The sequence below is a fragment of the Equus caballus genome, chromosome 5 (assembly GCF_041296265.1).
Source record: "Equus caballus isolate H_3958 breed thoroughbred chromosome 5, TB-T2T, whole genome shotgun sequence".
Classification (NCBI taxonomy): Eukaryota; Metazoa; Chordata; class Mammalia; order Perissodactyla; family Equidae; genus Equus; species Equus caballus.
The window spans coordinates 76,765,192-76,779,448 of record NC_091688.1 but is presented as its reverse complement, the minus strand read 5'-3'; the positions used below and the strand labels follow the sequence as shown (position 1 = coordinate 76,779,448).

Genomic DNA, 14,257 nt, shown 5'->3' with positions numbered 1-14,257 from the left:
CATTTTCCTAAAATATAAAATAGAGATTAAAATACCAATCATACAGGGTTATTAGTACTAAATGAAATAATGCATGTAAAGCACCTAGGGTAAAATACCTAGTAATAGTATGTGCTTGATAAATGTTATTTCCTCCTTCTCCCCCTCTCCTCCTCTCTTCCTCTCTATCCTCACCTTTTGAAAGAGTACATATCTTCACTATATCAAGAGATACCCAAAATATACTGGTTTTTGTTATTAGGTAAAACCTAGATTAAAATAATCTAATCTCTGATTTGTGTTATTTAAGAACATGGCTTCCAGGCATACTGAAAGTACTGCTAAATCTAATCATGTAGATTTTTCCATTATTAAAATCTTATCCAGTCATTTAATCATTTAACAAAATTATTAACATTTTCTCTCTTTGATTTAAAAAAAAAAATTTAAGAAAAATATGCCTTTGGATTGCCTATTCTTTTGGATTTTCTAAGTTACTAACTTCCCTGTTAACATGATTAATTGGAAATTAACTTTCCTAGAAGTCTTTTGGTTTTCAGTAACAGAGTGAGTACCCTACCCTGCTGACTTACACTAAAAAGGGATTTTATTGGCTGATCTAGGAGCTCAAATGATATCCTCAGGACTCGGTTTCTCTCCACCTCAGAGTTCTGCCTTCCACTGTGTTGGCTTCATTTTAAGGCTCCATAGGGTGATCTTCCAAGGCTCTAGGCTCATCTCTCTCCAGGTTCAAGTCCAGGAAAGGGAAGAGAGCTTCTTTTAAAACAGTCCTGAGCAAAAGTCTTTGCATCTCTTATTTACAGGCCTACTCATGACCTATTCACTCTGGCCATTCAAGTGCTGTGCTAAGATGGGCCCTCTGGAGCCAGGACAGAACAGCTCCACCTGAAGCCTGTGAACTGAACATGGGTCTGGGTGGGTTCCCTAAGGAATTTAGGGTTCTCTTGCCAAAAGAGGGGGTGATGAATCCTGGATAAGGAAAGACACGTGTCCACGATGTTTTTCTATTTTATCTCTGGACCCAGTGATAGCAAGATGTATTTACTAAATACATGCTGTGTGCCTAGAACATTGTGATCTTTTAATTTTTTAATTTCAGGAAATTCAACAAAGAAGCATATTATGTTAGAAGGAATTTATATATATAGTCAATGTTTAAGAAAGTAAAGGCTTAATTTGGAACTGTGACGTTGATATTAGATTCTCTGAATTGATCTTGAGGACATCAACTTGTAGATAACATAAAAAGTTTCCATGTTTGTGATACTTGATCAGAGATAATTCTATGTTTTATAGTCCTGAGGGAAGTTACACTGATGATGCAAACCAAGAAGTCCGTGGACCACCGCAACAGCATGGTCACCACAGTGAGTTTGATGATGAATTTGAAGATGATGATCCCTTGCCTGCTATTGGACATTGCAAAGCTATCTACCCTTTCGATGGTATGATTTTCTTAATATATTGTATTTGATAAAGTTGCTTCCTTACAGTCTGCATACTTTGAGGCATCATGCATTTTAGTGTTCTCAGCTAAATAATACATTCTCAGAAAATTATAATCCCAGTTTATTAGTATGAATACTTTCATTTTAACTGTATTACAAATATAGAGATTTCCTTCCATACATGAAGTTGAAAGAAAATGACTTATATTATCAGCATCCTAATACAGATTATTATTTAATAATAAACTTTGGTTGGTACTTTGGCCAGAATTTCCCCCAGAGATCTTACTGATGGTACATGTACTCATCATAGTTGAAGCAGCTTGAACGTGTAGCCCAACCCAGGAAGTAGAAGGCTGGTAGATGTCACTTTATGCTCTTCCTTGTAACTTACTAACATAGAGAGACAGGTACAAGGCAAGTGGCATAGTTGAATGCCACCACCAGATCCTGACTCCGTAGGCCACATTTTCAGGTGAGAGAAAGAGAGAATGTGATAGCTTCTCACTATGCTATCCTTTCCCCTGTGATAGTTGGAGACCAGACCTTGTGAGGGGAGGGAGGCACTGTGGCACTCTCCTGCAGATTTTTGGTTACCCCTCCCTCTCTTGGACTGTGAAAAATCCTTTTCCTCGACTTACAGAGGAGCACAGAAACACCTTTACAAATAAGTTGTAAAATGGTACATGGGTATCCATTGTTTTGGTTTTAAAATTGAGTAAAGTCTTTAGTTACTCCTCATTCTGATAAAATAATATTAAATGAGATCTTGCTATAAGGTAATCTAGAGAGTAGGGAAGGAGTTTGCTTATGTTAAATGAAAATTCATTTGAGAAAATTGTTACTGCTAGGCAGGTTGGGAGTTGTTGGGAATTTGGAAGAGAGCCCTGAGGCTGATGAGGTTTTGAAGGAAGTTTGTGCTTTGTGTCTATGATCATGCTGCTTCTACCATCACCAGAGTTGAACCTGTATTTTTCTCTCTGCTTTCTTCAGACTATATTCTTGCCTTTTTTCTTCCCACCATCTCATTGTCTTGTTACTATTTTCCTAATGCATGCTTTATGAATTTTCTAGATAGCAACACCACTTAAATTTAGCAAAGGAGTTGGAGTAGTGAAATGGGAGTTAGAGTACCCTGTCAAATCATATGTCGTTGTGACTCAGATACTTCATCTGTTACATAGGGGTAATATTAATGCCAGCCTCACAGGGTTATTGTACAGTTCAAATGAGATAATACATATGAAAGTGTTGGGTAAACTACAAGGCATCATAGAAATGTTGTTGCTAATGAGAGTCAGGGGGCTAATAGTACTAGGTACATTGAAATCTAGTGGAGTTTCGTGTTGTATTTGTTACTTTGATTTGAAATTATCACTGTGCTTAAATTATGCTTCTGCTATGAAAACTCTGATCTAGGACATAATGAAGGTACTCTGGCAATGAAAGAAGGCGAAGTTCTATACATTATCGAAGAGGACAAAGGGGATGGATGGACAAGAGCTCGGAGACAGAACGGTGAAGAAGGCTACGTTCCCACATCATACATAGATGTTACTCTAGAGAAAAACAGTAAAGGTGCAGTAACTTACATCTAAACTAACCAGGCAGCTTTGTTACATGTGTGACATAGGAACAGTAACAGGACGAAAACACATTGAATAGGTGGGAAAACATAAGAAAACTTAAAGGGCATCCAAGATTTCTTGTTCACTATGTGAGCTGAGTGTAGGCCCGATCTTAGAGATGTGATTATTACCACAAGAAACGGTTCTCGTGATGCTTTACCATTTGAGTGATGTTGCTGTGAAGCTTACTTGATGCCTTTTGCTTTATGTCCTGCTTAAGTCTGTGTGAAGGAGTTGTGTTTCTTTGCCTTATAAATCATAGAATTTGATCTATTGAGCAGGAATCCGTAGATAGAAAACTCCCCACCCTCCTACACTTGGCTGCAGAAAGCACAGTGACTGTAGTGAGTTCAAATAAGTAAAACTGCTCTGAAATGCTATAGAAAGCTGACTCCCAAAAGAATGGTTTGCTCTAGGAGTTTGAATTTAGCTGCAGTTTTCAGGAAGAAAAGTAATAGTTGGCTAATTGGATAAAATAAGAATGTAATCATTTTCATTTTCCTACCTATTCTTAACTTTGGTTTCCTAAAGGAAGAAAACAAGCACCTAGCACATAATCTATTTTAGTAGTAGTCCAATCAAGAGACCTGCAAAGTAAATCAACCTGGTCTGGCTCTTAGGTGAATAAAATGGCTTTCTTTTGAGACCTGAAAATATTTTCAGGCTTAGTCCTCGTAAATAATGTGCAAAAAAAAGCTTCTTTCCAAATTAATTTAATGCTTATATTTTTCATCTTGAAAATTTCTTGGGAAGTATAACTTCAGTGATTATTTAGCATTTAGCAGTTATACATAGGAAAGTAAATTCTAAATAAACTAAGAGGAAATCTTGAATGGAGGGGAAGTACGAGGAAATTTTGCTTTGAAAAGAAAAACAACATTTTTGACTAACTGGGTTGGAGGAAGATATCTGTGCCACCATTTAGGGCATTTCCTCATTTTAATGCTGAATCATCAGTTACTAAGATAGATTTTTTTTCCAATTAATTTCAACAAGCGTTTGTTGGTAACACTGTACAGTCAAGGATTGTGCAGTGCTAGTTGTGTGGGAAAGTAAAGTGAGGAAGCAACTATGGGACTGGTCCTTAATTTTGTTCGTGTTCCAGATTTTTTTGGTGTTTTCAATAACTGACTATAAAATGATTTTAGAGACATTTGGGACGGACGCTTTAAACTGAACACCCCTTTTGGTCTTACCAAAGGTCTTCAGTAATTGTTCTTTTCTTTTTCCTCCTGGACTGCAGGTTCCTGAAGAGGGTTTCTGAGGAAATGGGCAAGATGTTGAAGGAGGTTACATGCAGCTGCTTTTGGGGGGAGGGTATTAGAGTTTGTCAGGCTCAAAGAGAGAGTGAGAGAAGCAAGTTGCATGAGTGCATGCAGACATGATTATTTTTTACTAACTTCATCAGCATTTCCATACATTGTTTTTAAAAATCATTGTAGTACTAGTCCTTAAATTCCTCGTTCACAATTATTCACGTGAAGATAAAGCCAACAATGGCTAACCTTTTTTCCATTTATTTTACTGATGTCCAAATCAGGAAAAATACAGAGCTGTCATTAAATTTGTCTTGCCTTTGGCTGTCCCAACAGGACTGTCTCCACCCCAGCTCTGTTTTAATTGGCTTTTAGACTTGTTGTCTGTTAGAATCCTTGCCATTTGTCAGTGTCTGCCTGTGCCACCTCTGTGCTTGCTTAACATCCTGTTGCATGTCTAGAGTGATCGGGCTAGATTTTTCAGGCATGTCTTTATAATCCCTTGTTCTTGTCGAAGTCTTTGTTTTGTTTTACATTTGTAGCGCAAATCACTTTGTCAGGCATCTCCAGCACTAATGTTTCCATCCTAGTATTTGTGTATGCTGCTATAACTTCCCCACTGCAAAACATTCCAGTTTTGACATTATGAAGAAGTAGTTTGTGAACCTGAAGTATTTATGATAAGAAAAAGAAAACATCTCTGCTCTAACCTATAGCCCCATTGAAAGAACTCTTTGAAATGTGATACGTCTTCAGCACCTCAGTCTGGGAAGAATCTATAGTCAGCACTGAAATCCTGGCATAATAAACACAGAAGATACTCACCACCTCAAGACAAAGGACTGTTGTCAGAAGTCAGCTGCTTCCATTCAAATGCTGCCTTAAACTAGAGTGCCTAAATCTGTTGATTGCCAACACTACCACTACAGTATCCCACAAAGGGCTTTATGTGTCAGCTCAGTGCGACCTCCTTCAACTCGGCAGTGCTGCTGCAGCTGCTGATACAGCCTCGGTAGGTGGCTTTTAGAGCTCTACCACATTTGATGGTGCATCTTCAAATTTTTGCATCAAGCTAAAGACATGTCCGAGTCCATTTTACTTTACGCAGTGTTTTTATGAGAAGTTTTATGGACTGCTCTCCTCATTGTCTTTTAATTTGGGGTTACTGTGTTCTCATTTGATTATTACAATGATAGTCTGTTTCCAAGTGATGCTTTGGTTTGAACCAGATAAAATTTAGTGAAACTTTGTAATGATCTATGTGCACTTTTACTTGTAAAATGGAAATTCCTGTATGTTTATACTTGTAAATATAATTGTCGTTAGTGCCCCTATTGCTCCTGTTGTCCTGCCTCGAATCTGTGGTTCTGTTAATGACTTGTATCTTAACTAATTTCTTAGTGGTGTTTAATAGGGGGATGGGCGAGGGTTGGGGGGATATTTGTACCACGGAAGCTTCATTAATTTGGTTCTTTACTGTTTTGAGGGAAGAAAGAGAACGTGAAATGGTCTGTGTATTATTGGATTTTAAGCAATATTCTAGAAGCTGTGTGACTGCTTTAACAATTTTTTCCCAGTGTTATTTGAATCGTACTACCAGTTATACTAAAGCTGAATGACAATTGTGTGAAAGTTAATGCCTTCATAAGATCAAGTACACCCCTGTTACACAGCTGGCATATTGTGTGTTACCTTTGAGGCTAGTAAAATATAAAGTTTAGATTTTGAATCTCATTACAGGGTTATTTATATAATGTGACATTATTCAATACTGACAGACTACATAAAGTAGTTTTAAAATCTAGTGCTATTCTTATTTTAAAGGTTAGCAATGAGGAGGATATGTGATCTGGCTGTGTTTGTCTTCTGTAAAAAGCCTGAAGTGCTTGTGTTTTTTTGGCTAACAGCCACAGAGGGCAAAGTTTAAGGCTTTCTTGTAAGGACTAACTGTTCTTTTCAAGCTACTGTTTGTTTTTCTAAAAGCAGGATTTGTTTCCCTAGGAGGCAAGTTCCTTCACGTGGAATAGTGCAACCTGTATATGGGTTATTACAATAGGAAAGACATTTGAACCTGCACACTTTAAATCATTCTTAAATTTGAACGTGTGAATTGTCCAAAAGAAATCTTTAATTTTTCAATAATTTTTACTCTCTTTGTGCACATGTTGATTTCTTAATGGTAAATGCTTTGTTCAAGATAGTGTTCTCTGTTGAGAATATTTTCATGGAATAAAACAATCTTTTCACGGTCAGTTAAGATGAATAGTGTGTTATCTGTTATTGCTATGTAAACTAAAGAGATGTAATGATTTTGTTCTTGAATGTGCTAACTTCCAGATAATAGAAAGTAGGTGACATGTTCCATAAGTGGAAGCATGTGTGTTGGCACCTTTTTTGCAAAGCAGTTTTGGAAATTTTATTCTAGTCTTAGTTTCTCTCAAGCTGTCCTAGGGAAAAAAATTAACTATTTCTTTAGAGTGAATTTAAGTAGAATGTAATAATTTGAATTTTTTGTCTTTGTTCCACATTAGCTGTCCTGCACAGACTTTGTTTTTACATTATCTTATCCTCTGCACCCATAAGAACTGTCCCTGTACTACATAGCTTGATCTAGCCACACATTGGTCAGCGTTTCCTGTGCTTCTGCTTGAATTCCTAATCAGTCAGAGAGAGCACCCTTATCTTCCTGGCATTTCAAAGCATGGGAAGAGAATTTTTCCATAGTTAGTGTCACATCTGTCATTTTAGGAAATTTTAATTTCAGAAGATTCAGCTTTTTAAAAGGACAAATACGAAGCTATGACTAGGGTTGATCCTGAACAATGAGGGTTTGCAGTTGTTGAGATGAAAATCTAGAGATCCACGCTAAGCTTGGAAGTAGGGAAACACAAAAAACAAAATAGCAGGAAAACAGTGTCAACAAAAAAACTCAAAACAATGAAAAGGGCTTTTACTATCTAAACTATGATCAGGGAAGTCAAATCCTGCTTGCTAGGGAAAGATAACATCCTAATAACAATATTAACAAAAGGAAAAGCATCTCCAGACTTGGTGAAAAGGATAGATTTTCTTTGTGAAGAAGTTAGTAGTTTAGGTGAAAAAATGCTAAAGAAACACCAAACCTATTTCAGTGAGTTCATATACCTGGGATCAAATATATTCCTGAGTATAGTCACTGTTAGTAATCTAAGAAACTATGGAAATTATAAGTGGTGCCAAAAGATTAGGGGATGGGAAAATATAAATTTTGAAGAATAATTTCTGGGAAGTTTGACAACTCTTTAATGTACTTGATAATTTTGTTAGCATTTAGGAGAAAATGTAATGGGCAACTGACCTAGGCCCTAAGAATAAGCCACATCGAATTAGTCTCATTCCTTTCTTTTTATAAAAATGTGGAACTCTCCAGACAAAACTGTCTTGATTTCACCACACTTGCTGTATTGGACAAGATTTGCTCATTTTTGCGCGATGGTGATAGCATTGCTGTAGAGAATGGGGGCTTGCTTGGATTTGGTAAACCCAGAGTGTCAACCTCAAGAACTTATTATGGAAGATATATGTATGTTATGAACCATAATAAACATAAATCTCTCTCTCAATTTAAGAAATAGAAAATTACCATCTCTCTCTCCTTCAAAGATAACCATTATCTTGAATTTTATGTTTGTTGTTTTGTTTTTCTTAGTTTTACCACATGGGTATTTTTCCTTAACCTGGTTAGCTTCCCATGGTTTTGATGAAAGATGATGTCATACTCTGTATGACCAGGCCTGATACTTAGCCACTGCACACTGATATACCCACAGTTAATGCTAAATATTGAAATATTTCTATACTGGTTGGTAAACAGTAATTCTGAAAAGTAGTAAAACTAGTTAATCATAAAAGTTCCAGTACGTGTGGTTTGTCTCAGAAACCACTCATGGCTCTCCGTGATGCATTTCTGGTATTTCAGGTGTTGGGGAGTCTTCTCTGGTTTTGTAAGCCCTTTAGTGGGAGAGGGACCTAGGTAACCAGGCTGAGGAAGACCTCTGTTCATCCTCCAAAGAAATTCCTTAACCTGCTCAAGGGGAGAAGATGTGTCGTAAGTTCTGGTAGCAGCTGGGAGACTGGAAGGGAGTGTGGGTAGGCACAGGTGTTTGAGGACATAGTCCCTTGTGGTGTAGTAATGACCCTTTAGATGGTTTTTAAAGTTTTGTTTTATTTGGCACCCTACTCTGTGGTAGAGGGTGGCCTGTCTTGTGCTTTAAAGAGAGGTGAGGAGAGGGACTCTACCAGCACTCTGTTTAATACCCAGAAGAGTGTGCTCTCCAGCAAGTGACAGCACACCTCCTGCTCTCTTCTCCCCCGTCTTCCTTTGATTGGTCTCCAGAGAGGAGTATCAAATTTGTCTGCCCTCTCCACCTCCACAAGGTACCTTTCCCCTCACTTGCCTGGGCAGACCAAGTTACTTAGTCCCAGCAGGAGCCCTGACAGACTTGTCCAGTTTGTTTTTTATTCTCCCTACTCTTCCCTTCTGTCTTTGTCCTCCATCGTGACTGACATCCAACCAGTCATTGGTTATTTCCTGGTTGACCAGTGTAGGGGACACGGTTTTCGGTGTGGAATGAGACAGACATAAAGCACAAGCTCCCAGTTCTGGTAACCAAGATCATCAATCCCCACCCAACATGCTTCCTCTTCCCCACTTTCTCCACTCTTTCCTCCAGCTGGGAGCTCCTACCATGGCTCTTGACATATAGGCAGCACCCGGGTAGTACTGTCCTGTCTGATGAGGTGAGATGGGGATCAGCTGCATGCCCCCTCTCCTCAGGTGCCAACACACATGAATAAATTCATGACTATCAATTGGAAGAGTTTGCAGCCCTCTGTCAAATCATGGGGCCATCATTTAGCTGGTGACAGTGAGGTCAAAAAATTATACCAAACTGTTTAAACAAATGATTTGGAATCATTAGTGGTTGATGAATGATTTGTGCTACTTTCATCACTTGATGGTATTATTATGTAGTTTATTTAAAGAAAGGGATTATTTTACTTGTTGATTTGCATAATGATTTATATATTGTTCATATAATTTACATATTAACTGAACATCCCACTTGTTAAATATTTTGAATATTGCGTGGTATCTTCTGAGACTTGCTTTTTTTACTCAACATCATTCTAAGATTTATCCATGTTTATGCATAGTTCATTTTACTGTGTATAGTATTCCATTATATATACACACAATTTATCCATTCTCCAGTTGATGGACATTTGGGCTATTTCCTGAATTTTGCTAGTGTAAACAATGCTGCTGTGCACATCCATGTGCCTGTTTATACAAGAGTTTCTCTAAGATCTATACCTAGGAGTGGAATTGCTAGGTTGTGGGTTCTGTTTATCTTCAGTTTAAAAAGATAATGCCACATTTCCCATTTAAAGTGATTATAACATTTTTATATACCTACAAGTTTTGTATAAGGGTTACTTATGTTACATATCCTGGCCAACAGTTAGTAGTCAGACTTTTCAATTTTTGTCACTTCAGTGGATGTAAAATAGCATTTTACTGTAGTCTTAATTTGCTTTTCCCTGATTATTGATGAAGCTGAACATCTTTTCATCTTTACCATTTGTGTTTCTTCTGTGAAAAGTCTGTTTATATCTTTTGCCCATTATTTTCTTTGGTTGTCTTTCCATATTCTTTCATGAGAGTTCTTTATGTGTTAAGGATGCTAATTGTATTACTTATCTCTTGCTGTGTAACATAGCTGTTGAGTCTGGCTCAGACTTTCTCAGGAGGTTGTAGTCAAGGTGTCAGCCAAGGTTGGAATCATAAGGCTTTGACTGGGGCTGGAGAGTCCACTTCCAAGATTATTCACATGGTTGTTGGCAGGTCTCAATTTCTTGCCAAGTGCACCTCTTCCTAGGAACACTCACAACATGGCATCTTGTTTCCTCCAGTGAGTGATCCAAGAGACAAAAACTCAGGACGGAAGCTACAGTCTTTTTATAACCTAATCTCAGAAGTGACATACCATTATTTCTGCCCTATGTATTTGGTGATGCAGACTAACCCTTACAGTACAGTGTGGGAGGGGACAACACAAAGGTGTGATTAGGTGGCAGGTAACATTGGGGGCCATCTTGGAGGCTGCCTACCATACTAATCCTTTGTCAGTTTTATGTGTTGCTAGTATCTCTCTGTTTTTTTCAGTTTATCTACGATACCTTTGATGACTAGTTCATTTTAATGTAGATTGATTAATCTTTCATATTTAATGCTTTTTCTGTCTAGTTTAAGAAATTCTTCCTTGATTCAAAATCGGAGATTATGTTTTCTTCTAAAAGTGTTATGGTTTGGCCTTTCACATGTAGATTGTTAATTCATCTAGATTTTCTTTGGTGTGTGAGATAAGGAACCATCCCCTCCCCTTTCATTTGCTTAACCAGTTCAAGAATTATTTAAAAAGTCATCCTTTCCCCCACTCATTGGCAATGTTTCTTCTGCCATGTATCAAATTTCTAATGACAGTTTCTTAATTATCATACCTTAATAATGGGCTTTTATCTGGTAGAACAGATTCCCCCCTCCCACTGTCTTATTTTCCTAGGATAGTCTTGACTATTCCTAGCCATCTAAGTTTTAGGAAAAGCTTATCAGGTTAGCTTGAAAAATCCTGTTGGATTTTGATTGGGATTGCATTAAGCTTATAGATCATTTTAAGAACTAATAGAGAATCTTCTAATCTATGAACATGGTGCCTCCATTTATTTACGTTTCTTCAGTGTTTTTCAGATTTTTAAAGTTTAAAAATTTCTTCAAGTTCTTGTATATCTTTTGTTAGAAATATTCCTAGGTATCACATCTTTAGAAATGTTTTAACACTTTATTATAAAATATACATTCATAAGAATGCGTAAAACACATGTACAGCCAAGTTATTAGAAAGTCACTTGAGAGGGCCGGCCCTGTGGCCAAGTGGTTAAGTTCGTGCATTCCTTTTCAGCAGTCCAGGGTTTCGCTGGTTTGGATCCTGGGTGTGGACATGGCACCGCTCATCAGGCCACATTGGGGTGGCGTCCCACATGTCACAACTAGAAGGACCTGCAACTAAGATATACAACTATGTAAAGCAGGGAAAAATAAAAAGTCACTTGAGTCAGGAAATAAAGCCTTACCAGCACCCCAGAAACCTGTTGCATCCCCCTTAAAAAGTACACTCTGGGGGCTGGCTCTGAGGTGTAGTGGTTAAGTTTGGCGTGCCCTGGCAGCTCAGGTTCATACATTCAGATCCTTGGTGTGGACCTACAGCACTCATCAGCCATGCTGTGCTGGCAGCCCACATAGAAAATAGGGGAAAATTGGCACAGATGTTAGCTCAGGACTAATCTTCCTCAAGCTGAAAAAGAGGAAGATTGGCAACAGATGTTAGCTCAGGGTGAATCCAAAAAAAACACACACTCTGTTCCCCCCCCCATAATCTTCCCTTTTTAATGCAAATTTTTATGTCTTTATGCTTCATGTTTCTGGCAAACACTGTGAGGTTATTTTGTTTTAAATCTGGGTGGCCATCTCTTACTTTTAACTGGCAGGTTGAGTCTATTTACTTTTATTAATGATTGTTGATAAGTTTGGACTTATTTTTGCCATCTTTGTGCCTGCTATTCATCTTACTTTTCTCTGTCTTTTAGATATATAGTTTTTGTTTTCTCCACTTTTTTGCTTTGCTAGTTTGAAACTTTGACCCTAATTTCTGTTCTTGTAGTATTTGTCCTTGACATTTTAAGTACTTAAAGCTAATCACTATCTTAATCCTTGTGCTGAAGTATAACACTTTATCAGAACTCTAGGAGCTCTGATTGCCCCACTCTTGGTTTGTGCTATTGTTTTAATTGCCTTTTTAACCTCACATAGTGGACACTATTAATGTTTGTTTTCTTTTTTAGACACCAGTAAGCTCATCAATTTCTCTGCTCACCAATCCTGAAATCTCAGACCTTTCTTCTGGGTGAATTGCTTCCTCCCCACCTCACTTTCTTTACTTCTGGAGCTCTGATGAGATGCATTGGGCCATTCCGTTTCAATCCTTAAGCCTTTTAATCCCTCTCTCCTGTTTTTCCTCTTCTTGTCTCTGCCGTATTCTGGGCATGTCAGGTATGTCTCCCAGTTCATTAACGCTTCAGTTGGATCTAATCTTCTGTTTAATAGCATTCATTGAGTTTTTAGTTTCATTATACATCTCTAAAGGATCTACTTAGTTTCTCTTAAAATCTGATCACTTTTTAATAGTCATTTCCTGTTTGAGTTCATTTTTTCTTTATACACATCCATATATGCTTGCTTTGCATTCAAAATATAATTCTGGTATCTGAAGGCATGGGGGTTCTAAATCTCTTTTTTCGCAGCATTTTATCCGTGATGGCATTGCCTGCTTGTGTTTGCTTTTTATGTATATATATATTTTTACATATACAAATATATATATATATATATTCATTTTTAGTTTAATCTATGGGAATACCAGATGCTTTCGTCCTGAGAGGATAGACTTATGTCTGCCAGGCCCCAGAGATGCCACCAAGCTGGGACCATTGTAAATCAGTTTCTTGATCCTGTAAATTTTACTCCAAGACCTATTTGAGGACAGGCTTGTAGTTGCAAATCCTCACCAAAGACCATTATCATTACAATTATTTTTATTCTTGTAGCTGTACATGAAAAACAGGCTTGTTTCCTCGTAACCTCTTTTTTGCTAGCAGGCAGATGGGTTTTTTCCCAGCCTGTTAATAGGGATCCTTTAAGGATCCCTACTTAATGGAAGCATTTCAGGTTCAGCTCCTGCAAGACACTGTCTCCTAGTCGCTGAGCTGATGTCAGCATTTGCCTTTAGGGCCACCCAGGTTTTTAAATTCTCTCACAGAGTTGATTTAAATTTGCTGTTCCTTTTGGTGGGTGAGGTGAAAGGGCGGGATTGTTCCTTGGGGATTTCTTTTTCATTCTGTCAAGCTTAATGGTGCATTAAAAGGTACGTTTATTAAAAATTATTGACTTAGTTAGTTATAGTGAGAGGGCTTTCTAAGTACATCTGAACCACCAATTGCCAGAAGTAGAAGTGTGCTTTGGTTTTTTTCTCCAAATAAAAAAACAGTGGTGTGATGGCTCCTTTAAGAAAATGGGAGAGGGGCCTCATTTTAGGTCACGTTAATGGAAATACAGAGTGCAGGATTTGAAACTAGTATTTCCATTGTATTAAATAGACCATACTTAGTTCTAGTAGGCATATTTAAGATGACCATCAATAGGGTGATGGTTAAGGTACAGTGTAACTTCTGTAACCAATGAAGCGTATTTTTTTCAAAGGTTGTTTAACATCCTGGAGAAATTTTCACAACCTGAGAAAAGTTGGATATAAAACTATGCTGTATTGTCCCAAAATTATTTAGAAGACAGGAAGAAAAAGCAAATTGGTGTTCGACAGTGGCAGAGTGATAGAAATTTGTTATTTTAAAATCTTGTATTTCAAATTTTCTGCAATAGAAAAAAATCGAAAGGGATACTGATAAACCAGAAAGTATCCTCTTTGAGAAGTGAAAAACCTAGAAGATGATACATGAAGTATGTGAAGTGATGTCATGGATATACTAACAAACATGTGGATGCTCACTTTGTACCAGTGCTGTGCTGCATATGGGACTTGACGAAAGTCCAACACCTAGTAAGCACTATAGCTTCAGTCTGAACCAAGGTCTTCTGGAGCCAGCTTTGCCTTGTATCACTATTCACTCTGTCTCCTAAGCCAGAAACCTTAAAATTTTCCATTCTACTCAGTTTTTGTTTACTAGCAAGATAGAGTGGCGCCCCAGGCAGGTAGGAGGTATACTTACTGTATTATGATGAGTTGTTTAATATTAAAGAGACTGGATACAATTG

The 14,257-nt window shown here is 37.6% G+C and overlaps 1 protein-coding gene across 5 annotated transcripts in view; it reads left to right on the top strand.

Annotated features, from left to right (window-relative positions):
* Positions 1-6,595, top strand: part of FNBP1L (formin binding protein 1 like) — a 127,324-nt gene extending 120,729 nt beyond the window's left edge. For 3 of the 5 annotated variants that reach the window (XM_023641613.2, XM_023641616.2, XM_070268716.1), the window contains 2 exons: positions 1,297-1,445; positions 2,868-3,181. In XM_023641613.2, the coding sequence (XP_023497381.1) occupies positions 1,297-1,445; positions 2,868-3,046 (328 nt within the window). In that variant the 3' untranslated portion in view covers positions 3,047-3,181. Of the gene's footprint in view, positions 1-1,296; positions 1,446-2,867; positions 3,182-4,319 lie in introns of those variants that run through there. The other 2 variants (XM_023641614.2, XM_070268715.1) reach the window with 1 other exon arrangement.
* Positions 6,596-14,257: the final 7,662 nt, after the last annotated feature.